Source organism: Terrapene carolina, unplaced genomic scaffold, assembly GCF_002925995.2.
Source record: "Terrapene carolina triunguis isolate 2854851 unplaced genomic scaffold, T_m_triunguis-2.0 Scaffold227, whole genome shotgun sequence".
In the NCBI taxonomy this organism is placed as follows: domain Eukaryota; kingdom Metazoa; phylum Chordata; order Testudines; family Emydidae; genus Terrapene; species Terrapene triunguis.
The window spans coordinates 5,282,872-5,306,741 of NW_020664578.1; the positions used below are offsets into that span (position 1 = coordinate 5,282,872).

Genomic DNA, 23,870 nt, shown 5'->3' on the forward strand with positions numbered 1-23,870 from the left:
GGTTGCAGATCACTACAGACCTGCCCAAAGAATCTCAAGCCTGCTGTTGGCATTCAGACCAAAATAGCTGCTTTATAAATCCATAAATAAAGAACCCCGGAAACAGAGCAAGTCTCTGCCACGAACAATTATGCTGCAAGGCTTGAAAGAGCTGAAACTAAATCAGTTACTTGGCAATTAAAGAAAGTGTTAAACAAAAGGTCCTGTTTCCAAGTGAATGAGAGACTCTGAAGACAACTCTGCCCTCTGCTGTTCAAAGCAGGCTTTGTGCCACAGACAGCGCAGATGCTCTCCTGGACTGAGTGCATGCTTTCTTATTTGCTCTTAGCCGTGGGCGAAACATTGGGGTAAACTCTCAGCTCTCCCTCAAAACAGAGTCCTCCTTGTCATTTCTAGCCAGGCAGCTTCCAGAGTCTCGCTCCCTGGTGATTTGTCTCACCATTACACAGATGCAACAGCTGGCTCCTTTTAAAAACTTACTTGGTTGGTTTTAGTCTAACATCTACAAGCGCTTGGTTTTAAAAATCCCAGTTACAGCAGATATAGTTGCTCGTTAGCAGTTGCCTTTAACAGCACGAAGCCCGTGGCTGTTGCAAGAAAGTTTGATTATTGTTCTTGAGTACCTATTCAGAGCCCCACAGCCTAGGATGTGGAGCTGAAAGAGTCCTTCTTAAAAACAGGTGAACATTTGGGCTCTATGACAGGTTTCAGAGTAGCAGCCGTGTTAGTCTGTATCCGCAAAATGAACAGGAGTACTTGTGGCACCTTAGAGACTAACAAATTTATTAGAGCATAAGCTTTCGTGGGCTACAACCCACTTCTTCGGATGCATATAGAGTGAAACATTGAGGAGATATATATACACACACATACAGAGAGCATGAACAGGTGGGAGTTGTCTTACCAACTCTGAGAGGCCAATTAAGTAAGAGAAAAAAAAAACACTTTTGAAGTGATAATCAAGATAGCCCAGTACAGACAGTTTGATAAGAAGCAAGTGTGAGAGTACTTACAAGAGGAGATAGATTCAATGTTTGTAATGGCTCAGCCATTCCCAATCCCTGTTTAACCCTGAGTTGATTGTGTCTAGTTTGCATATCAATTCCAGCTCAGCAGTCTCTCGTTGGAGCCTGTTTTTGAAGTTTTTCTGTTTTAAGATAGCCACCTGCAGGTCTGTCATAGAATGGCCAGACAGGTTAAAGTGTTCTCCCACTGGTTTTTGAGTATTATGATTCCTGATGTCAGATTTGTGTCCATTAATTCTTTTGCGTAGAGACTGTCCCGTTTGGCCAATGTACATGGCAGAGGGGCATTGCTGGCACATGATGGCATATATCACATTGGTAGATGTGCAGGTGAACGAGCCCCTGATGGTATGGCTGATGTGATTAGGCCCTGTGATGATGTCACTTGAATAGATATGTGGACAGAGTTGGCATCGGGCTTTGTTACAAGGATAGGTTCCAGGGTCAGTGTTTTTGTTCAGTGATGTGTGGTTGCTGGTGAGTATTTGCTTTAGGTTGGGGGGTTGTCTGTAAGCGAGGACAGGTCTGTCTCCCAAGATCTGGGAGAGTGAAGGATCATCTTTCAGGATAGGTTGTAGATCTCTGATGATGCGCTGGAGAGGTTTTAGTTGGGGGCTGAAGGTGACAGCTAGTGGTGTTCTGTTATTTTCTTTGTTGGCCCTGTCTTGTAGGAGGTGACTTCTGGGTACTCGTCTGGCTCTGTCAATCTGTTTTTTCACTTCAGCGGGTGGGTATTGTAGTTTTAAGAATGCTTGATAGAGATCTTGTAGGTGCTTGTCTCTATCTGAGGGATTGGAGCAAATGCGGTTATATCTTAGAGCTTGGCTGTAGACAATGGATCGTGTGGTGTGTCCTGGATGGAAGCTGGAGGCATGTAGGTAAGTGTAGCGGTCAGTAGGTTTCCGGTACAGGGTGGTATTTATGTGACCATCGCTTATTAACACAGTAGTGTCCAGGAAATGGACCGCTTGTGTGGATTGATCTAGGCTGAGGTTGATGGTAGGATGGAAATTATTGAAATCATGGTGGAATTCCTCAAGGGCTTCTTTTCCATGGGTCCAGATGATGAAGATGTCATCAATGTAGCGCAAGTAGAGTAGGGGCGTTAGGGGACGAGAGCTAAGGAAGCGTTGTTCTAAGTCCGCCATAAAAATGTTGGCATACTGTGGGGCCATGCGGGTACCCATAGCAGTGCCGCTGACTTGAAGGTATATATTGTCCCCAAATGTGAAATAGTTGTGGGTGAGGACAAAGTCACAAAGTTCAGCCACCAGGTTAGCTGTGACATTATCGGGGATACTGTTCCTGATAGCTTGTAGTCCATCTTTGTGTGGAATATTGGTGTAGAGGGCTTCTACGTCCATAGTGGCCAGGATGGTGTTTTCTGGAAGATCACCGATGGATTGTAGTTTCCTCAGGAAGTCAGTAGTATCTCGAAGATAGCTAGGAGTGCTGGTAGCATAGGGTCTGAGGAGAGAGTCCACATAACCAGACAAGCCTGATGTTAGGGTGCCAAGCATTCTTAAAACTACAATACCCACCTGCTGAAGTGAAAAAACAGATTGACAGAGCCAGACGAGTACCCAGAAGTCACCTCCTACAAGACAGGGCCAACAAAGAAAACAACAGAACACCACTAGCTGTCACCTTCAGCCCCCAACTAAAACCTCTCCAGCGCATCATCAGAGATCTACAACCTATCCTGAAAGATGATCCTTCACTCTCCCAGATCTTGGGAGACAGACCTGTCCTCGCTTACAGACAACCCCCCAACCTAAAGCAAATACTCACCAGCAACCACACATCACTGAACAAAAACACTGACCCTGGAACCTATCCTTGTAACAAAGCCCGATGCCAACTCTGTCCACATATCTATTCAAGTGACATCATCACAGGGCCTAATCACATCAGCCATACCATCAGGGGCTCGTTCACCTGCACATCTACCAATGTGATATATGCCATCATGTGCCAGCAATGCCCCTCTGCCATGTACATTGGCCAAACGGGACAGTCTCTACGCAAAAGAATTAATGGACACAAATCTGACATCAGGAATCATAATACTCAAAAACCAGTGGGAGAACACTTTAACCTGTCTGGCCATTCTATGACAGACCTGCAGGTGGCTATCTTAAAACAGAAAAACTTCAAAAACAGGCTCCAACGAGAGACTGCTGAGCTGGAATTGATATGCAAACTAGACACAATCAACTCAGGGTTAAACAGGGATTGGGAATGGCTGAGCCATTACAAACATTGAATCTATCTCCTCTTGTAAGTACTCTCACACTTGCTTCTTATCAAACTGTCTGTACTGGGCTATCTTGATTATCACTTCAAAAGTGTTTTTTTTTTCTCTTACTTAATTGGCCTCTCAGAGTTGGTAAGACAACTCCCACCTGTTCATGCTCTCTGTATGTGTGTATATATATCTCCTCAATGTTTCACTCTATATGCATCCGAAGAAGTGGGTTGTAGCCCACGAAAGCTTATGCTCTAATAAATTTGTTAGTCTCTAAGGTGCCACAAGTACTCCTGTTCTTTATTTGGGCTCTACTAACTCTGATGGTTTCATGACCACTATGGGGAGGGGGGGCAGGGTTACGTCACAAAAAGCCCCCGACATGCAGTCAGTGGGAGTTTGGCCTAAGGAAAGGCTGTGACCATCAGGCTCCTACTGGCCCAGAACCTCAGCAATCAGCATTAACCGACCTGCTGTTTGCACGTGCTGGAGGGGAGAGCAGACAGTGTGCTTACAGGTGCTCCTGGGGAGAAGCAGCGTTTGACCAGCACCTACATAGCGGTAGCACTAAAACAGGCCAATCCAGAGGCTTGGACTCTGGGGAACGAGACCTGGAGATACAGCCCCCACCCACTGCATACTCATGGATGAGACTATGGGCCTGTGTTCCCCAGCTACGCCATTACTGGGGCTGCAAGCATGAGAGGCAGTACTGGTACCAGGGCAGTCTAGTCACCAGAGTGTTGTTGGGGGTCCCAGGCAGGGTGTCGGGGCTGGGGTGCGTCGCACCGTTCTGTGCCATGCTAAAGGAACTAGTTGCAGTTTCGCTGTCCCACCCGTTCTGCGGCGGAACAGAGAACAACGCTACGTTCTGTGCGTGGGGATTTAGTACCGGTGAGACGTTCTGGAGGAAGACGGCACAGACAGGATCGCAGCAAGGAGGCCAGTGGAGATGGGGACTTGGTCATAAAGACCAGTGAGCTCCCTGTGCCAGAGGAGTTCAAAGCGGCACTAGGGTCAGGGAGAGCAAACGAACCTCCAGCGCTTTGACCTGCCGAGAGCGATCGTCCTGGGAGCGTTTCTTGGACTCCACCTCCTGCTCCAGGTTCTGCAGGCGCTGGGCCAGCACTTCCTTATCCAGCATGGCACTTTCCCGCTCGGCCTGGCTGTCCTGCAGTGCTTGCTTCAGCCGCGTGATCTGCAGGAAGAGACGGCATCAGAGAGCTACCGCGCTCCCCCAGCGTTCCCCCAGAGCCTGCAGAAAGCTGCACGTGCCAGGCATCTGAAGATCTCCCCTAGTGACCACAATATAAGGCTGGCTCACAGGTGTAGCAGCTGGACAAAGCAGAGGATCATGGTGGGGGGAGAAGCAAAGGCTGGGCCAGATAGGACCAGTGTGGTGCCAACCCTGGAACGAACCACCTAGGGGTCTCTGGTGATACCGTGTGGTTGATGCTTGCAGCGCTAGCGAGCCGTGCAGACAGCCGTGGCCAACCTGCTTCGGCTGGAAGAGAGGGAGAGAAGAGCAACAGCCCCTGTTTCTGCACTGGGTGGCGAGAGGAGACTCTTCCCCCGCACCCAGCAGGCTCTGGTCTAAGGACACATCTGGGCACCCACGCATAGTACCAGTGATCTGCTCTCTGCATACCGGAGAACACCCAGTTCTGTCATCAGGGTGATTAACAGGTTTAGGAGGGGCCAGACACCACCAAGCTATGTACTTCAGGTAGCGAGGGGCCCTCTGAACAGCAGCTGGATTCGGTATAGCCGGGGAGAGCTCTCCAGCCCTGCGAGGGCACAACCCCACCCCACCCGCACATGCTGGGCTCAGCACCGGGCTCGTGGGTTTCCCGGGAAGCACCTTGGAGGTTTCTGGTCTCAGGCAGGCCGAGATGCTGCAATTTCACGCGGACGGCGGGAATTACTCCAGCTTCGATCTGTCCAGTCTGTGCTCCCAGTCGGAGCAGAGCAGCTGACTGAACTCAAGGGAGATTCCACTACCTGTCACTCCTCTTAGCCAGGGAGGGCCAGCCCAGCCCAGCTCCAGGGGAGGGAACCAGAGTCTGTCCCCAGGTCCCCCCAGCGATGCAAGAGGGAGGGAGACTCTTTCCTGGCTCACAAACAGAATCACTAAATTCTGACTGCAGGATCTTTATTGCTGCCCATGTGGGAGCCAGACGGCGCCCAGCCCGACTCTGGTCCCTGCTGGCGCTTGCTGTTACAGACACTCATCCCTTTACTTGTCTACTGAGCAGATCTGATCTGTGATTGCTGGCGATACAGCCCCCGCAATGCCCTTGAGCACAGCTGACTTCAAGGATACAAAGCAGCCAGTCTCAGGTAGCGCAGCCTCTTCCACTGGAATTGGGGGCAAGGGAGCTCTAGTACTGCCGAGAGTTACACTGGCTGCTGCTCCTGTATTCTCCTGTGTGCTAACAGGGCTACGCTTGCCTTCAGATCAAGGCCTGAGCTGAGCAGGAAGTTTGCCTGAGGCAGGGAAAATGCACGACTTGGTTACACTGGGTAATTTGAAAGTGGACGAGGGACGTTCGCATCTTCCCTGCGCTAGTGATTCCTGGCAAACGCATCGTAGACGCCCTCTCCGAAGACAGGTTGTGAGCAAGACGAACCACCAGAGAGCCAGTGGTCTACCTCGTCCTGCAGCCGGCCCATGGTGAACTGCATCTTCTCCACCTCTGCACTGCGGTCCTTGGCCTGCTTCTGGGAATCTGCAATCTCCTTCCGTGACTTCTCCTTGTACTCCTCCAGCTGCGACTGCAGCATGGCCAGTGAGCGGTGGGACTCCTGGGCCATCTGGTCCAGCTAGAGCACAGGAGAAGGAGTACTTAGGAACCCACAATTAGTGTCCACGACCAACCACCTCCCCCAGGCCACATGGGGATCAACGATGCCATTGGAGTCACACGGGGGAATCCCAGTTAACTTCAATAGGAGCGGAGGGAAGGGAGCTCTAGTAGGTTTAGACCCACCATGAGGAGGAAGAGAAGGAAATACGAGGGTGTCCCTACAATACTGGTCAGTGAGCTGGACTTTCCCCTTTTCCCCCCAGACATTTGGTTTGAACGACAGAGCTGAGGCGGCTAGGAGTGGCACTGATGTCCAAAGGAGATGTGCAAAGCTGAACTCAAAACAGAGATTTAGCACAGAAATGCCTATTAAACGCAGCTGGCTAACCCGGCTGGGGCCAGCATTACGAAGTCCTTGCAGGTCACCCAGCAGCACAGCTTAGATTTATACAGCACCTATCGCTGGGGTAATCCGAGCACCAGAGCTCATCCTCCAGTGAAGTTCATTAGCAAGCCTGGCGGGGCCAGAGGGCTGCAGAATGGATACCAGAGTTCACCCTACAACTCCCAAATCTTCTAGCACCCGGGAGATGCCAGGGTGCTGCATCCCCTGGGGTCTCTAGTGAGCCGGGAAGATGTAATGGGTTTTATGGAAACTAGCAGGGAAGAAAAGCTCATCTATGTGAATATCCTCCCAAGCTGGGTGGCTCAGCACCTTCCAGGTGGCTCCATATTTCAGCTGGTTTTGCAAGGCAGCTCCAGTTACTCTACTGGGCAAGCTCCCAATGCCACCCCTTGGAGAGCCAAGCCACAGCAGCACGAGCCACATGCGCTCCAGCTAGCAGGCCAGCCCGCCGCGCCTGTCACTAGTCGGCTCTGCAGAATCCCAGCCGAACGCCAAGTGTCAGCTCTGTAAGCCGTGGCGACAAATGGAGTTGGCAGCCATGAGACACTGTGTAACGATCTGGCCGTCCCCTTGTGTCAGGCACTGAGCAAGTAATAACTTTCCTACCCTGCAGCGTTGGAGAGAATCTGGAGGGTCGCTGGCAGAGCGGCAGAGAAGCTTTTGCTGCAACAACGAGCATCTCTCCTAAGAGCAGTGGTGGCTCCAGGCACCAGCGCTCCAAGCAAGTGCCGGGGGCGGTGTGCCGGTCGCCGTGAGGGCGGCAGTCAGGCAGCCTTCGGCGGCATGCCTGCGGGAGGTCCGCCGGTCCTGCAGATTCAGCGGCAATTCAACGGCGGGTACGCCAAAGGCGCGGGACCGGCGGACCTCCTGCAGGCATGCCGCTGAATCCGCGGGACCGGCAAAAAAGCTAGAGCCGCCCCTGTCTAAGAGGCGTCACCTGCTTTACTGCTCGCTTCCCACAACGGCCAGTTATTGTTCCTCGCTGCGTTATCTGTAACCTAGACTGGAAACACCTAAATGGGAAGTAGTGTGGCCTAGTGGACAGTGCACTGGACCTCAGGAGACCGGGGGCTCTATTCCTAGCTCTGCCTCTGGCCTGCTGGGTGACCTTGGCCCAGTTACTTCCCTGCTCTGTGCCTTAGCTTCTGCATCTGCAAAATGGGGACAATGGTACAGACCTCCTTTGGGATTTACTGATCAGGAGCACTAGATAAAAGCCAGGGATTATTAAAAGCTTGACTTTATCTGTAAAAGCTCCCTGCAGTTGCTGGGGTCTCTTACAGGGTTTGAGACCCTTACCCTGCCCTCTGTGCCTAGCGCAGTAGAGGCCACTCTCGTACAAGCTGATGAAATACTAGCTCACAAGGGGTTAAGAGAGCCTCTTATAAACAAAAACGGAAGTGTCAGAGCTTGTAGGACAGCTGCATGGCAACTCCTAGTCACGTATTAGCTGCTCACAAGCTAGAACGATACACCCGAGAACCATCTCGTTCTATGGCTAAGGATATGACTAACTTGTTTTCCCCCCCAAAAGGTTTCATTGGCTTCTGCTAGCGCCGGAGATTAAAAGACTAAATTCTACTCTAGCCGGAGGAAGAGGAAGCAGAAAGACTATTCCGTGTGTGCTTTATTAAAGGGCTCCCAGACAGAACTGTGAGCAGGAGCAAAATACAGTGACCGGCGGTGCTTGCTGCTGGCTGGGCCGGATGTGTTAGCTGGGAGTGGGCAGGCCGGTTGCCTAACAGGGAGAAGAGAGGCGTCCCCTAGAAGACCACCTCCCCACCTTGTGTGCTAGTACGGCCCAGGTAGGGTGCAGCCACCTAATCAGTTGGTGACCCCAGTTGACGTTCAGAGGATCAAGCCCAATGTCTCTGAAAGCCCCCCCAGTCAACAGGACACCATGGTGGGGTGGAGCGGAACGGCTTATGAACCTGATGCGTCTTAGCGTTAACATTTCAACGCAGCCAAGTCCTGTTTTCAAGCAGGTTGCTGGTAGGGTGACCGGATGTCCCGATTTTATAGGGACAGTCCCATTATTCAGGACTGTGTCTTATATAGGCACTTATTACCCCTCCCCAGCCCAGCCCCCCGTCCTGATTTTTTACAGTTTCTATCTGGTCACCCTAATTGCTGGACAGATCCGAATCCCAGCCCTTTGCAAACAGAGGCCTCTCCCCTTGTTGGTAGCAAATGCCACCAGTGTAAGATTGGTGGGGTGGGGGGGGAGGTTTAAGTGTGAGCTTCTCAGGACTAAGTTGGCCACACCCCACAGAGACTACATGTCCCAGCATGCAGTGCAATAACTTGATCCAAGCAGCCATGGGACACCATAGGCTAGGGTTACCATATTTCAGCAAGCAAACAAGAGGACGGGAGGAGCCCTGCCCCAGTCCTGCCCTAGCCCCGCCCCAGTCCTGCCCTAGCCCCGCCCCAGTCCCTTCCACTCCCTCCCACTTCCCGCCCCCCTCAGGACCCCCAACCCTACCCCTGCTCCTTGTCTCCTGACTGCCCCCTCCTGAGACCCTCCCCCCATCCTAACTGGCCCCCTAGGACCCTACCCCCTACCTGCCCCCTGACTGCCCCAACCCTTATCCACACCCCCACCTCCAGAAAGCCCCTCCCTGTCTCTTGACTGCTCCCTCCAGAACCTCCCTGCCCCTTCTCCGACCCCCTAGCCCCCTTACTCTGCCGCTCAGACCAGTGTGCTGGGGAGGAGGAGCAGGGGGAGGAGCTCCAGACTGCCGGTGCGACGGCCAGCTGGTGATCTGCGAATGCAGGGAGGGAGTGCTCTCAGCTGCAGGGGAGAGGAGGGGGAAGCGGAGGAGGGGCTCTCTCTGGCTGTCGGAGCCCCATGTAAGTGGCACCGTCCGTCCGGCTGCCCTGTCAGCAGCGCGCGCTCTGCTGGGGGGGGAGTCCGGACATTTACAAAATTCCCCCCGGACGCTATTTTTAACTCTAAAAACCGGACATGTCCGGGGGAATCCGGACGAATGGTAACCCTACCATAGGCAACACCTGGCCCCTCCCCCAGGCTTTAAGCTGGTGACATCACCTGAGGCATCTCACAAACCTCTCTGGTCAGCTTCTCTGTGGTCTTATCCAGCAGCCTCTTCTGCTCCTCCAGCTCATTCTTGGTCCTCCTCAGCTGCTCCTTCTGCTTCAGCTCCTCCTGGTGCGAGGAGTTCAGCACCTGGTGCTCCTGAGACAGCCGGCTGAGACTCCTCTGGGCCTCTTCCAGGCGGCTCTCCAGAGACCTCTTGGCCATCAGCAACTCCTGCTCCTGCTCCACCGCCTCCTCCAAGGATTCCTCCATCTGTCTGCGATCAGCCTGGAAGGGGAGGAGCTCTCAGAGAAACACAAAGCTCCCAGGGACTTCAGGGGCTGAGCTGGAGCCGTGACATTGACACGCCGGCTCCCCAGCAGGGCGGCTGTGCTGCCTCCGCTCCTGGCTCAGGCTGCCCCGCAGGCTTCTCAGCTCCCCGCTAGGAATGGGGCAGCCGACCGGACACCGGGCGTGGATCCCCCTGGGCTCTCGGCTCCCTGCCGGGACTCTCAGCCCCCCCACACTACCCTTCTAAAGTTGGTGGAAGCGCTCCTGGTGAGGACGTGTCCCACTGACAGAAGAAGAGCAGCGTGGACACGAATCACGGGGCAGTGATTAGTAGTGGCTGTAACTTTATAGGCCGACTTAACTTTATAGCGTAGACATGCCCTGAGGCACTGACTTTCTTTAGGTCTGTGCAGCACCCAGCACCATGGGGCCTTCAAGAGGCTCCTCTGGGGAAGGAGGTGGGTCTGTATGCAGGGCAGTGCTGCGGCCCTCATGTACCTCCAGCTTGCCGATCTTCTCCCGGAGCCTGGCCTCCGAGCCCTCCCAGTTCTCGGAGAAGTGCCTGTACTCCTTGACCTGCATCTCCAGGCCCAGGATCTTCCTCCTCAAGTCGTCGTTCTCCTCTTGTGTCTCCCGCAGAGCGGACTCCACGGCCTTCCTCATCTGCTCCGTGGCCTCCTTCTCGCTCTCCACGGCCACCTGCACGCCGGGCAAGAAAACATGTACAGGTGAGTCCAGGGCCAGACCTGGACACCATCCGCTGGCACATGGGAAGCCGGCACTCACAGGAGCACATCTCCAGAGGCTTCTGCCCAGTGGAGGGCCAACGGGCTCACAGGTGCGGATCTTTGGACAGAGGGTGCCCGTTCCACTATGGCCCCATGCACAGTGAGCGGGCATCTCTGCAAGAGGCAGCACCTCTCGCTTGCTGGGTCAACGGGAGGTGGCTGGGGGGTGGGAAATGGAGCATATGACGGAACTCCAAGGAGATGGAGGCAGCACGGAGCCAGACACGCCCAGGGGCATTGTGGGCTCAGAGATTTGCTGCCATCTCAGGGGGAAGGTGCAGCAATACAAGCTATGCAGAAGGCGTCCCAGATCTGTGGCCTGGGTACAGTCCTGTGCCCCACTCCCCCCCTGAGCTGCTCTAGTCACTGCCCACCGGTGCCAGTTACCCAGGTGTGCAGCCTTCAGCACGCCTGGCTTGAGGTCAGGCCGGGATAGGCATTCCCGGCAGTCCTCTGCTATCGGGGGTCCGAGCTGGGAGACCCTAGGCTCTTGCCTTGGCAGCTTCGTCGTAGTCCTTCCTGAGCTGCTGCAAGTTCTTCTGGAACTGCTGCTTCAGCTGCTCTACCTCCGTGTCACGGCTGGCCACCTCTTCCTGGAGCGCCCCCTTCAGGGCGGCCAGCTCCCGCTCCCTCTGGTGGACCAGCTCGTCCTGGGCCTGCTTCTCTGAAGCCAGCTCCCTCAGCTCCTCTTGGGCTTGACGCAGCTCCTGCGGGAGGAGGAGAGTTGCTGACAGGCTTTAAAGAGCATCGAATACACGCCCCAAGCTCTGGGTGTCCTGGAGGTGCTCACGAGGTAGCCAGCGGCCTAGGCTCCCAGAGAGCCTGCTACCCCCAGCATAGCGGTGGTCCCCGTTAAGGCCACTGCGTTGTGGTAGCTAGGCCTGGGCAGGAAGTGTTTTTTCCTGTCCCCATTTGGGGAGAGAGAGAGAGAGAACGAACACGAACCTTTTCGGCAAAAGATTCTTGACCCGCTCTAGCCATAACCCCCTGGGCCCTGGGAAGCAGAGAATAGTGGGGCAAGCTCTGATCACTCCCTTACCCTGCCCTCTATGCCAGCGGTTACACCAGTGGTACAGTAGCCCCACGTGCCATGGGGATCTCAGAGAGCTCATTTTAAGGCACCTTTCTGCTACCAGAGTGGCCTGAAGAGGCGTTGGTACCCGTGAGAACCAGGCCCCAACCTTCAGGCAGTTCACACAGCTCCTCTAGGAGTCAAGAGCCACCTTCCTTCTGACCACGCCCTGCCCATCATACCTTCTTCAGGGCTTCTGCTTGGCCGGCATCCACGGTGCTGTTCCTGACCTGGTCCACTTCCACCCGCATGGCCGAGAACCGCTGCCGCAGCTCCCGCAGCTCCTCCTCAAACTCCTCCCGCTCCTGTTTCACCTGCATGAGCCTGCGTGCAGGAAGAGAAGTAGTGCCAGGTGGGCTCCCCATTGCCCCATGGGAGAACCGTGGGGAGTCTGACCCTGGGGGAAGCTGGGCTGAGTGGGAAGAAAGCCTATGAAGGTCACCAGGAGGGGTGCAGAGACTCAGATGGTGGCAGCATGCCCTGTGCACACCAGCCGAGCCTGAGCTACATGACCCCCCCGTCCTCCCTTGGGTAATGCGGACATGATCAGAGAGAGGCACCGTGCACCTCCTTGCTGGGCTCTGCATCGGCAATGCCAGTCACCTGTAAGCCTGTCCACCGGCCACATCACAGCTTCTGCCAGTGAGCCCAAGCCAAGAATCCTGCCTTGATTCTCCCTGGAATGACACCCTAGAGACAGGTCTGGAGACATCCCCCAGTCACCTTTCCTGGATTTACAGGAAAGAAGTTTGACTGGATAAAATGGAGCAGCTGAACCCTTTAGGGCCACTCTAGCCCCTGGGCAGATCGGCACTAGCTGACCACGCCCAGTCACAGCTGCGATCCTGGGACGGACACGGCGCATCCATGAGAGCTCACTCCTGTTTGGTGCTGCGCAGCTCCTCCTTGTTCTTCTGGAACATCTCCCTCCAGTGGCCGGTCTCCTCGTTGCTCTCCTCCAGCTCCTTCTGGAGGTTCCTCACTATCGAGTTGATTTTCTGCCTCTCGAGCTCTAGACTGGCTTGGTCCTGGGGACAGGAACGAAGCTGTCAAGCATTTGCTGTTGGGTTGGGTGCATTTACTGCAAGAAGGCTGGGGAAGGTTATGCCTTCGTAGAAACCTCTGTAAAATTTACACAGGGTTCCTTACGGCTTTGCGTGTACTCAGTGGATGCTGCCAATCATAGGCGCCAACTCTGTGGGTGCTCCGGGGCTGGAGCACCCATGGGGAAAAATTAGTGGGTGCTCTGCACCCACCAGCAGGCAAGCTCCCCTCACCCCCTGCCCCACCTCCTCCCCTGAGCGCGCCACGTCCCCGCTGCTCCGCCTATCTCCCAGCGCTTCCCACCTAGCTGCCACCAAACAGCTGTTTGGCAGCGTTAGCACGCTCCAGGAGGGGGGTAGGAATGGGAACATGGTGCGCTCAGGGGAGGAGGCGGAGCCGGGGCAGGGATTTGAGGAAGGAGTTGGAATATTGGCAGGGAGGGGGCAGAGTTGGGTCAGGGACTTTGGGGAAGGGGTTGGAATGGGGGGAGGGAAGGGGTGGGAAGAGGCGGGGCCTCATGGAAGCGGTGGAGTGGGGGCAGGGCCGGGGGCACACGGGAGGTCGAGCACCCACAGGAAAGAGGGGAAGTCGGCGCCTATGCTTCCAATGCACACCCAGCCTAGATCCTGTCCTTCGTTACACCAGGGTCATCTGCAGCAGCTTCTCTAAAATCTAGGGAGCTCCTCCAACTGGATACTAGCGTAACACAGCAGAATTCAGCACCACGGAGAGACGTATTCGAGCTATCACTTAAGCAAGTGATTTGAGCACCCACAGTAGCGCTTGGTCAGCGGAGTCAGAAGTTCAGTGCTGGGGGAGGAGGAGCGCTAAGTACAGTGCCCCTTTTCACCGACCAAGGCAGCATCTGAGACGTTGCACCAGTTTAAGTGAAGCTGTGACCTCTTTTAAACCGGCTTTCGTTAAATCACCGAAGGCTGCATGGACGCGGATTCTGGTCAGCGGCGCGGAGCAGAAATAAATCAGGTTCTGACCAAAATGAGCATCCACGGAGCTTTCTGAACCAGCTAGAAAGCTGTTTAAGAGAGATCACACCCTAAGTTAAAACTGGTGCAACTTTCTGGTATAGCCCAGAGTGTCACCGTCGCTGAGCAGGGACGTGCAGCGCCCATGGCCACACTACTCCCTAGGATACTTTAGGACAGGAAGCAAAGGTCGTAGCCAACCGAAAAATAACTCGGGGCGGGGAGGGCATTTAAGGGAAGCAGGGCACTGCTATGATTTTCTATGGTTTATAAATCCAGTCCGTAAGACGAGCAAGCCTTAATCTCCTAGCAGACGCCAGCCGTTCCCCCAACGTGTTCGCTTTTCGCTTCCATTTCACGCGTCTGTGGCTTTACCTGAGACACGTCCTCCATGTTTCGCCTCAGCTGGTCCATGTCGCTCTGGTACTGCTGTGTCACCCGGTCCAGCTCCTTGTCGTGATTCGCCACCTCCTCCTTCAGGGCTCCTTTCAGCGCCGTCAGCTCCCGCTCCCGCAGCCGCAGATGTTCTTCTTGCTTCTGTTTGGCGTTGAGGATCTCTTCCAGCTCCTCTCTGGTTTCCAGCAGCTCCTGAGGGGAGGGCAGGGACAGAGATGCTTTCGCCACCTGGAGCTATGCGATACATCTCTAGCAGTGCCGTAGAGAGGCAATCTTGGCTAGTGGATAGAGCACTGGACCGGGACTCTGGCAACCTGGGTTCCATTCCCAGCTCTGCCACTAGCCTGCAGGGTGACCTTGGGCAAGTTACTGCGCCTCTGTGCCTCGGTTTCCCCATCGCTCAGTGGGGATAATGAGACTGACCTCCAGTGCGGAGGGGTGAAGGGCGCTAGGGATTATCGTTGAAACGCTGATTCAGGGAGAGGCCCTGCTCCCCCAGTGCTGTAATTCAGCGCAGCACCGTCGGCTTCAACAGCCTCATCCATTTACCCCGGCTGAGAACCGGGCCCACGGCGCACTCAGGATCCAAGACGCGCGATCGGGCGGCGAGAGTCACGTACCTTCATGAGCTCGTCTCTGTCTGCAGAGTCCACCGAGGTTTTCCGCAGCCTGTCCAGCTCCTCATGCATCCCCATTAGCTGCTCTTCCACGTCTCCCAGTTTGTCCTCTGCCTGCTCTCTGGCAACTTTCACTTCCATCAGCCTAGAGGAGACCATGCGAGCCTGTTCAGAGCCAGCCAGGGCAGAGCCCGGTCTCAGCACAGTACAGCCAGAGCCCCAGATACAATTCTGGCCCAGACACCGGCTTGCTGTGATCCCCCTCAGGGGCCAGGTGGCCTAGTGGGTAGGGCTCTGGGCTGGGAGTCAGGAGACCGGAGTCCGATTCCTGGCCTCGGCCACAGACTCCCTGTGGGACCTTGGGCAAGTCATTCCATCTACCCTGTGCCTCAGTTCTCCAGCTGTACAATGGGGATAATACCTCAAGTGGGGTAAAGTACCTTAAGAGGACAAAGCCATTAATGGCCTTCAGGCAGTTAGGATCAGCTAGATAAGGCAGGTCACTTCCTCCTCTGTGCCTCAGTTTCTCCATCTATAACACAGGGATGCCTGCAGCCTAACTCAGCGGGTGGAAAGGGCTTGTTAATGAGGGCGAGCACGGTATCCAGCACGAGGATCATTAGCGCTCTGCCAGGACCCGCATAGCCCACCCCAGACGCAAGAAACGGCTCCTACTCTTGCAAGCGGCTTTTCAGCTCCTGGGTCGTCTTCTCCAAGGCCCCCTTGAGGCGCCTGCACTCGTCCTGCGCCTCCTCCAGCCGGCTCTCCAGGTTGCGAGCAGCACCGCTCCCGGCCTGCTCTGCTTTCTGGCGGAGCTGGGAGAGGGGAGAATAGAGCGTTAGCGGCCACGGAAGAGGGAGGGGCTAGGATTTAAAGGGACGCTGCCACCAGCTAGCTTCAGAGAAGGTTTCTCGCGGCATCCCGCAAACAGATCCTGAGCTGGCGTAAGCCAGCCCACTGACTTCACCGGAACTGGGCCAGCGGAGGATCTGGTCCTAAGGGGATCAGGCACCTCACTCCTAATTCAGGGGGAGGGAAGGGGGTAAAAAGGGGATGAGTTTGTGCAGGGAACTGGTTAGGGGTAGGCAGAGAGAGAACACAACCCACAGGCAGCCCTACAGCTGATATTCCAGTCCAGGAGTAAAAGGGTGAGACCCCTACACAGTACTTACAGCCCCTGGACCAGTATAATTACAGAGTCACTGGCCGAGTCTCCCCCCGAAACCTCCCCACTCCATGCTGGGGTGTATGGAGACAGCCCAGAGCCCAGGCCCCCCTGCAGCCCACCCCCACCCAATGTAGTGGAAGGGTGGCAGCTCCATAGGGCTGGCAGCCTCCCACCGCCCGCCCAGCAAAGCAGGAGTTTGCTGTCCAGTGCCTCTAGCTGACCAGGTACTGGCGTCACCTTGGTCTCTCCATCTAGTTTCTGCTGCAGCTCCTCCACCTTCCTCTTCAGCTCGCTGTTCTGGGAAACAGATGCTCTCGCGTCCTCAGGAGGCACCACCTGTCAGACAGAGCCCCCTCTTTGTGTAACACAAGCACCCTGGAGATGCTGCCTGAAGTCAATTACTGGAGAGGAAGGACGGGCTTGTGGTTAAGACACCGACTGGGATGAGACTCTGGAGCCCTGGGGCCAAGTCCCAGCTCCGCCAGGAATGGAACCAAGATCTCCTGAGTGCCAGTCCAGTGTTCTCCGTCCTTCTCCCTCAATGCTCAAGTAGTTCGGGCCACCAATTTTAAACTTCCCTTAAGTTAAGGAGGGGAAATGCCAGTCTCATTCACAGCAGCAAGACTTTTTTTTTTTTTTTTTTTTTTTTTACACCTGACACTAGCAAGCAGCCCTCTGATGCCAACATCAAAAGATATGGCTCCGAGTCCTGCCAGAGGTATGTTGGGCCTCAAGCAGCAGGCTCGGAAATGCCAGTTTTAATCAAGACCGCTGTCATGTCAGGCAAGCTCCGAGCACAGCATGCAGCAGCCAGCACCAGACGAGCTGCGATAATGGTGGAGTCGGCAAAATGGGTTCAGATCTTTGAATATAGAATATTAAACGGGAAATGCACTCTCTGTTAACATCTCCAACAGCGTCACAGCAGATTCCTGAAAGGAAGCCATGTTGCTTTCATACACAGCTAATTCTAGGTATTAAAGAGAGAGTCATTTCTGTCTGCTTCCCTGGAGAAGGTGACAAACAAAACAAAAAAAAAACCAATTCCAGGGCCACAGGAGAAACTGATCTCTTCCAGCTAATGGGATCATGTAAACACACACACACACACACACACACACACACACACACACAGAGTCCCAGCCCCAAAACTTTCATTCTTGCTTTAAACTGCTTACGGTTGCAGTTCAGAAAGGTAAAAATATTGAGCCCTACAGAGCAAAGCATTTGTCAGATCGCCGACTTGTCAAGCCTGGAATCCAACCTCCAGCTGGGGCCAACCGCTGAAAAGCCCACAATGCATCTGACCACGCTGCGTATTGGGAGGCGGGGGGGGGGGGGGGGCAAGAGAAAAGCATCCTTCCTGACCCCCAAACCTCAAGTACGAGATTGGACTCTCCTTGTTATCTTCACATGCATGGGCATGAATATTTGCAGAAATCTGGACATAGTACAGCTCCCTCCTGGAACAGGGCGTTCCACAGGTGGGCTACACACTGCATGAAGCTATAAGCAGACTGCGATTTCACCAGTTCTCCCCAGAAATGGGTGTGCGTGTGTGGGGGGGTATTCTTTCAGCAGAATGCATTGAGCTGGAACAACTCAGAAGGGCTAAACTTTGGGGAAGGCCCTTTCCTGCTACAGATTTGCATCGTTGCGATGAACTAAAAGGCTTAATGGAGACGCTCAGCCCATTGGTGCTGGTCAGGAGAAGAGGGTAATGTCTACACTGCAGCTGTAAGTTTCCAGCTCATAAGAAGAATGTAAGAATGGCCCTACTGGGTCAGACCAAAGGTCCATCTAGCCCCGTCTTCTGACAGCGGCCAGTGCCAGGTGCCCAGAGGGAATGAACAGAACAGGGAATCAAGTGATCCATCCCCGTCACTCATTCCCAGCTTCTGGCAAACAGAGGCTAGGGACACCATCCCTGCCCATCCTGACTAATAGCCATTAATGGACCTATCCTCCATGAATTTATCTAGTTCTTTTTTGAACCCCGTTATGGTCTTGGCCTTCACATCCTCTGGCAAGGAGTTCCACAGGTTGACTGTGCATTGTGTGAAGAAAATACTTCCTTTTATTTGTTTTAAACCTGCTGCCTATTAATTTCATTGGGTGGCCCCTAGTTCTTGTGTTATGAAGTAGTAAACAACACTTCCTTATCTACTTTCTCTACACCAGTCATGATTTTATAGCTCGGGTCAACATTCCTGGGCTAGCTTTGACTGAGTTAGTGCACTAAAAATAGCAGTCTTACCATAGCAATGCAAGTTGCCCAGAGAACAATCCCATGTGAAACAGTAGCTAAGTAGGAGGACGGTTAGCCTCTCCCGCGGCCCTGGCATGCTGCTATTTTTAGTGCACTAACTTGATCAGAGCTAGCGGGTGTACGTCTCTCCAACCAGGGAATCACACTTCCAGCTGCAGTGCAGATGTACACCAAGAGAGAGGGCAGTCATCCTGGCCGATCAGCACCACCGGGGCTTGATAATACAGGGGGTGAAAAATTCACCCTTCTGCGGAGAACCGGGTGCCACACAAATCTCACAGGGCTTTTGCACTGGACTTCGTCCAGGAGTGAATGTCACTCTCTGCAAAGTAAGGGGAAGCTGGTATGGAGACTTACAGCGAGCGCTTGGATCTTCTCAAACATCAGGTTGGTTTTTCTCTTCAGCGAGCTTTCACTTTCTTTGCTCCTGAAAAAGAAACAAGCAAATACCAACAAAGAAAATCATTCAGGTTAAAAAGGGACATAGCCACCGGGGGAAGAAGCAGAGCAGGCCCTCGCTTATGACTCTGGTTTGAATCCCGGCTCTGCCACAGGACCCATGTGACCTTGGACAAGTCACTTAACCCCTCCGTGCCTCAGTTTCCCCATATGAACAAGGGAGATGATTGCTCTTCACTGCCTCATAGGGGCGTTGAGGGGATGAAATACATTAAAGATTGTGAAGTGCTCAGGTACTTTGGTAACAGGGACCAGGTAAGTACTTAAGAGACATACACACTTCTGTCCGGAATTTTTAACTTAATGTTGTTGCAGGTAACACTTCAGATGAGCATCTCTGGGGCAAGTTAGAGGAAAGTTCTGTCCACCAGTCCCCGCAGTTTGAGGCCCATACTGTATGAATTGAAGGTAAAGGGGTAAGTCCCTCTTTACAAGAAGCCAGGGGAGTGAAAATCTGAAAGTGAGTGTTTCAAGTCAAGTGTCCACAAGGCGGGAAAGGGGGAAGAAGAGAGGTGGTCTTTAAACCCTCGCTTTCCCATAGAGAATCCTTGTAGTGATTAAGTTCAGCGGATCAGCTGCCTCATTTGCCCTGTACTCCCACCCAACAGACATTATCTACCTCCACAGGATTATATAAAACAGAAGGCGACTACGCTAGGAATTAATTCCCTTTGTCGGCTCCAAGGTTGCCAATTTGCACCTTTCTAGAGTCGCTACCGCTTAGCCAAGAGGCTTACAGTCATTAGTTTGTGGGCTAAGCTGTAGTTCAAGGGTTCTGAAGCGTACACTCCCACAAGATGCCCAGGGCACTAGACTCCTATCCCAAGGTTAGATTTAAAGGGACAGAGTTTTGTTTCATTTAAAGGACCAATTTTCCTGCACATCTGGGGCCAGATTTTCGAGACTCAGATTCCAAGCCAGAAGGGCCCATTGTGATCAGCTCGTCTGAGCTCCTGTGTAACAGACTCGATAGCTAGGCTCCTGTTTAGAATAGATTTCCCTAGTGAGAGCTGTGGGGCAGAGTTCATTTGAGAACCACCGCCCTTTGAGAAGAATGTGGGTCCCTGATACATCATGTTTGCGGGGGCCCCACCTCCTCCCATTTCACTTTATTTACACCCAGGGCCGGCTCCAGGCACCAGGCACCCAAGCTGGCCACCGGGGAGAGCGGGGCCACAGCGGGGGGAGGGGGGGGAAGAGCGGAGCCCCCACCGGGGCTCGCTGCCCTCCCCCCGGGGCTCCTACCGCGGGGTGGCGGCGAAAAAGCCAGAGCCGGCCCTGTTTACACCAATGTTACAGATGTTTTGGGGAGGGGGGCCCTGAGCTCAGGGCCCCGGTACAATTGTGCCCCCTTTTACCCCCTGCCTCTGGTCAGCCCTGATCTCACCCCCGAGATGATACAGCACTTCTTTGTATTGTTTCAGAAACCTCTTTCACTAAAGTGAGTTTACGCAGTGTTGTTGGAGCCATGTTGGTCCCAGGATATGAGAGAAACAAGGTGGGGCAAGGGAATCTCTTTTATTAGACCAACTTCTGTTGGTGAGAGCTGTAAGCATCAAAGCGTGTGCCTCTCACCAACAGAAGTTGGTCCAATAAAAGATATTCCCTCCCCCACCTCGTCACCCATAGTCCATGGCAGCGAAGCACTCAATGCCTCCAGTCCCCCATGCTCCAACAGAGCAAGCTACACATCAGACGCTGCTATCCTAACACTGGACCCAAGAGCGCTCGGCCCAACACTCACCCATCCTTCAGGATGCTGTAAATCAGTTCCTTGGTGTACTCGCTGCTCCCAGGCGGAGAGACTTCCTGCTGGTCTTTCAGAAGGTCTGGAGTGGACTTAAGCTGCTAATGAGACAGGACAAGCGTCACCTGATGCTCACTACACAGCAGTAGGACCTGCCAGACGGGATCAGACCAATGGGCCCATCTAGCCTGGTATCCCGTCTGATGGCAGCCAGAACCAGCTGATTCAGCGCAAGGCGCAGGCCAACCCCACCACTCTCTTTATGGAATAACCTACCCACGGGGTAAGTTTCTTCTTAAGCCCAGGCAATGAGTGCTTGGCTTATGCCCTGAAGCAGGAAGATCTGCATCCACCTATGACGCCGTCACCGTGCTCCCTATGTTAGGGGAGGACAACAGCAGCAGTTTTGCAAGCAAACGTGGCTGGGATCTGATTTAACTAGGTGTAGGTGGCAGTTAGGTTGCAGCCCTTAAGGGCCTAGCGAACTTCTGAGTCAAATGCACCTCGGGACCTACGCTCCCGGCATTGAACTCTAGTGCATAAAGCACTTGGAAATAGGCCAGCTGGGAACAGCATTCCGTAAGGAGGAGGAGCAGCTTCCTCACTGGGGTAGGAAGAAGCAGAAGATGGGGCATGCCGATTTCCGGTTGAATAACCACACTGCTGCAGCCACCACCAGCGTCTGGCAGGGCACGTCTACGCTGCGACTGCAGCACAAAGCTAGTGGCAACCACAGCAGCAAAGTCTCAGCAGCACGAGCAGGGGTGGCTTGACTCTATCCCCAGGGTGCCAGGCGGAGCTAGCCTGGGCAGCGGCGGTTCACTGCTACCCTTACTGCCATCACACCTCCCGACTGCAGTGGAAGCATATCCTGAGATCAGGGACCAATGGCATCACCTGGGCAGTGACCTTGAGGCCCAGAGAGCTAATTGGGGGGGAGGGATAGCTTAGTGGTTTGAGCATTGGCCTGCTAAACCCAGGGTTGTGAGTTCAATCCTTGAGGGGGCCATTTAGGGAACTGGGGTAAAAATCTGTCTGGGGATTGGTCCTGCTTTGAGCAGGGGGTTGGACTAGATGACCTCCTGAGGTCCCTTCCAACGCCAATCTTCTATGATTCTATGATTAAGGCTCCATCCTGAGCACCGACAGCACGTGGTTTGCTGGGCTGTCAAGAAGTCAAGCACATCGCTACTCCCGTGCTTAGAGTGAAATAGGTGTCAAAGCGTGGCCAGCGTGCCGAGCCCCGGGCAGGCCTGAGCCCCGGGCAGGCCTGAGCCCCTAACGAAGAGTTACCTGCAGTTCTGATTGCACTTGACTTTGCTGCTGCTCAACGACAGGCTCCTCCAAGCTTTTATGGCTCCAGTTTCGCGTCAGCTGGGCCTTGACTGAGTTTTCCTTCAGATCTTCCCGGAGCGCTCGGTTCAGGCTGCCGGTGCGAGGCGCATTGGCCGCACCAGGCTGTTTGGCGGCCAGGCCCTTCGGCCCTTCCCTGAGGCGATCCTGGAGCTGGACGGAGCTCAGCTCTCTGGCATCGGCCGTGTCGTGGTAGGACACCCTGCTGTCAAGACTCTGCGACCGCTTCCTCTCCTCCAGGGAGATCCGGCTTCTCCCGGCGGCTCGGCCCCTCTGCTGAACCTTCCCATCGAACTTCGTGATCAGGGAATCCACCGAGGACAGCGGCTTCGTGTCGATGTCACTTTGGTCAGCTGGCTGACGAGGCCCGGAGGACTCTGGGTCTGGCGATGGCTGCTTGCCTACAAACCTTCGTCCAGAAGCTGCACGGGATTCCTGGCCGGGGTCAGTCCTTTTCCTGCCTGCAATGTCCAGCGTGCTGCTGCTCTTGGCACTGGCTGGAGCCTGGGATCGGTACGTGCCCCCGCTCTGCATGCTAAGAGGGCTTGGGCCATAGCCCTCCTCTGAATTGGGGCTTAACAGAGAGCTGTGAGATTGAGTCCTCCTCAGCTCCTCCCCAAAAGGCCTCTGGGGTGGCAGCTGTCTGGAGCTGCCCTGAGGGGACGAGGAGCCATCCCTGCGGTAGGAATGAGCTGCCTCAGCTCTGACAGGCCTCGTCTCCCTCGGGTAGCGCTGGGAGCCCAGCTCCTCGTCAGAGGTGCTGTACTGGGAGTTATACTGGGAATGTCTGGCCACGTACCGGCTTTCCGGCAGCTCAGAATCAGAGCTGATGGAGCCCGGGCCTTCCCTGAGGGAGTTGGGGGGCAGCTGCTCAGGCCACTGGCTGGGAGCGGGGTTCCTGTATTTACTCTCGCTTTTGATCTGCACCCCGAAGGAGTCCTCTCCTTTCGCCCCGCTGTTCAGGACCACAAAGGGCTGCCCGTCGATACCCTGGACCCTCACCGCGACCCCGTAGGAGCCTGCCTTGGAGTGCTTGGGCCTGATCTTCTGGGGCTTCTTCATTTCCTTCAGGTCATCTATGAATCGGATCTGAACCCCGTAGTCCACGGGGTTTGGCTTCTCGGCCATAGCTCCATTCACATGCCGCTCCATCCCCGGGGGTTAAAAGCACTCCAGCCTCCTGCAGGGGAAAGAGGAAAACACTCTCATGCCACTGGCCCAGCTGGGGTTAGGTAGGGAGCCAGGAGCAACTGCTGGCAAGGCTGCGCTTGAGGAAACTGGGCTTATAGATTTCAAGGCCAGAAGGAACTGTTGCGATCATCCAATCGGCCCTCCTGGATCACACAGGCCAGATCTGTTAGAGGAACATCCAATCTGGATTTAAAAATTGCCCACAATGGAGAATCCACCATGACCCTTAGTAAATTGTTCCAATGGTTACTCTCACTGTTAAAAACCCACACACCTTATTTCCTGGCTGAGTTTGTCTAGCTTCAGATTCCAGCTATTGGCTCGTGTTCGACCTTTCTCTGCTAGATTGAAGAGCCCACTATTAAATATTTTTCCCCATGTAGGTACTTGTAGGCTGTGATGGGGCGCCTGCCCCACACTGGGCTCTAAGGGGTTAATAGAGCCCTAGGGAGGCTGCATAGGGGGCAGCCAATCAGAGAAGGGCCGAGGGGAGCAGCCAAGCAGGGCCATATAAAAAGGGAGCTGCAGGGCAGAGGAGGGGAGTTCTCTGCTAGGAGCCCAGGGAGGAAGGACTGTGTCCCTGGGAGGGCTGAGACAACTGCCAGCACGCTGGACAGAGCAGTGCCACTAGCAGGGACCGGGGGAGCGAGAGACAGCTCCTGGCTGGCTGCTGGGGTTTGCAGGCTGAAGCCCTGAGGCAAGGGCAAAGAGGATACTGGGGCTATGAGGAAGTGGCCAATTAGCTGCAGTAGCCACTAAGGGAAGTGGCTTAACAGCGGACTGCCTGTCCCCCGGAAGAGGGGAGCACAGTGTGTGGCACGGCCAGAGGGCTGCGTCGCTGAAGAGGATGCCGCGGTCCTTGGAGACACCTGGGTCCTAGAGCAGGAGTGATAGCTCAGCGCCCTCTTCAAGTGGAGTCTTGCTGCCAATTCCCAAGACAGCCAGCAGGAGGCACCACAGTGGTGA

The 23,870-nt window shown here is 54.5% G+C and overlaps 1 protein-coding gene across 1 annotated transcript in view; it reads right to left on the minus strand.

Annotated features, from left to right (window-relative positions):
• Positions 1-22,896, minus strand: part of CGN (cingulin) — a 45,343-nt gene extending 22,447 nt beyond the window's left edge. Inside the window, exons 1-14 of the mRNA XM_029912471.1 lie at positions 21,654-22,896; positions 20,358-20,461; positions 18,512-18,581; positions 16,123-16,221; positions 15,393-15,532; positions 14,721-14,862; positions 14,080-14,292; positions 12,557-12,705; positions 11,860-12,001; positions 11,099-11,312; positions 10,316-10,521; positions 9,557-9,814; positions 5,926-6,096; positions 4,310-4,471 (exon numbers count right to left, since the gene is read on the minus strand). Of these exons, the coding sequence (XP_029768331.1) occupies positions 4,310-4,471; positions 5,926-6,096; positions 9,557-9,814; positions 10,316-10,521; positions 11,099-11,312; positions 11,860-12,001; positions 12,557-12,705; positions 14,080-14,292; positions 14,721-14,862; positions 15,393-15,532; positions 16,123-16,221; positions 18,512-18,581; positions 20,358-20,461; positions 21,654-22,865 (3,282 nt within the window). The 5' untranslated portion in view covers positions 22,866-22,896. The remainder of the gene's footprint in view (positions 1-4,309; positions 4,472-5,925; positions 6,097-9,556; positions 9,815-10,315; positions 10,522-11,098; positions 11,313-11,859; positions 12,002-12,556; positions 12,706-14,079; positions 14,293-14,720; positions 14,863-15,392; positions 15,533-16,122; positions 16,222-18,511; positions 18,582-20,357; positions 20,462-21,653) is intronic.
• Positions 22,897-23,870: the final 974 nt, after the last annotated feature.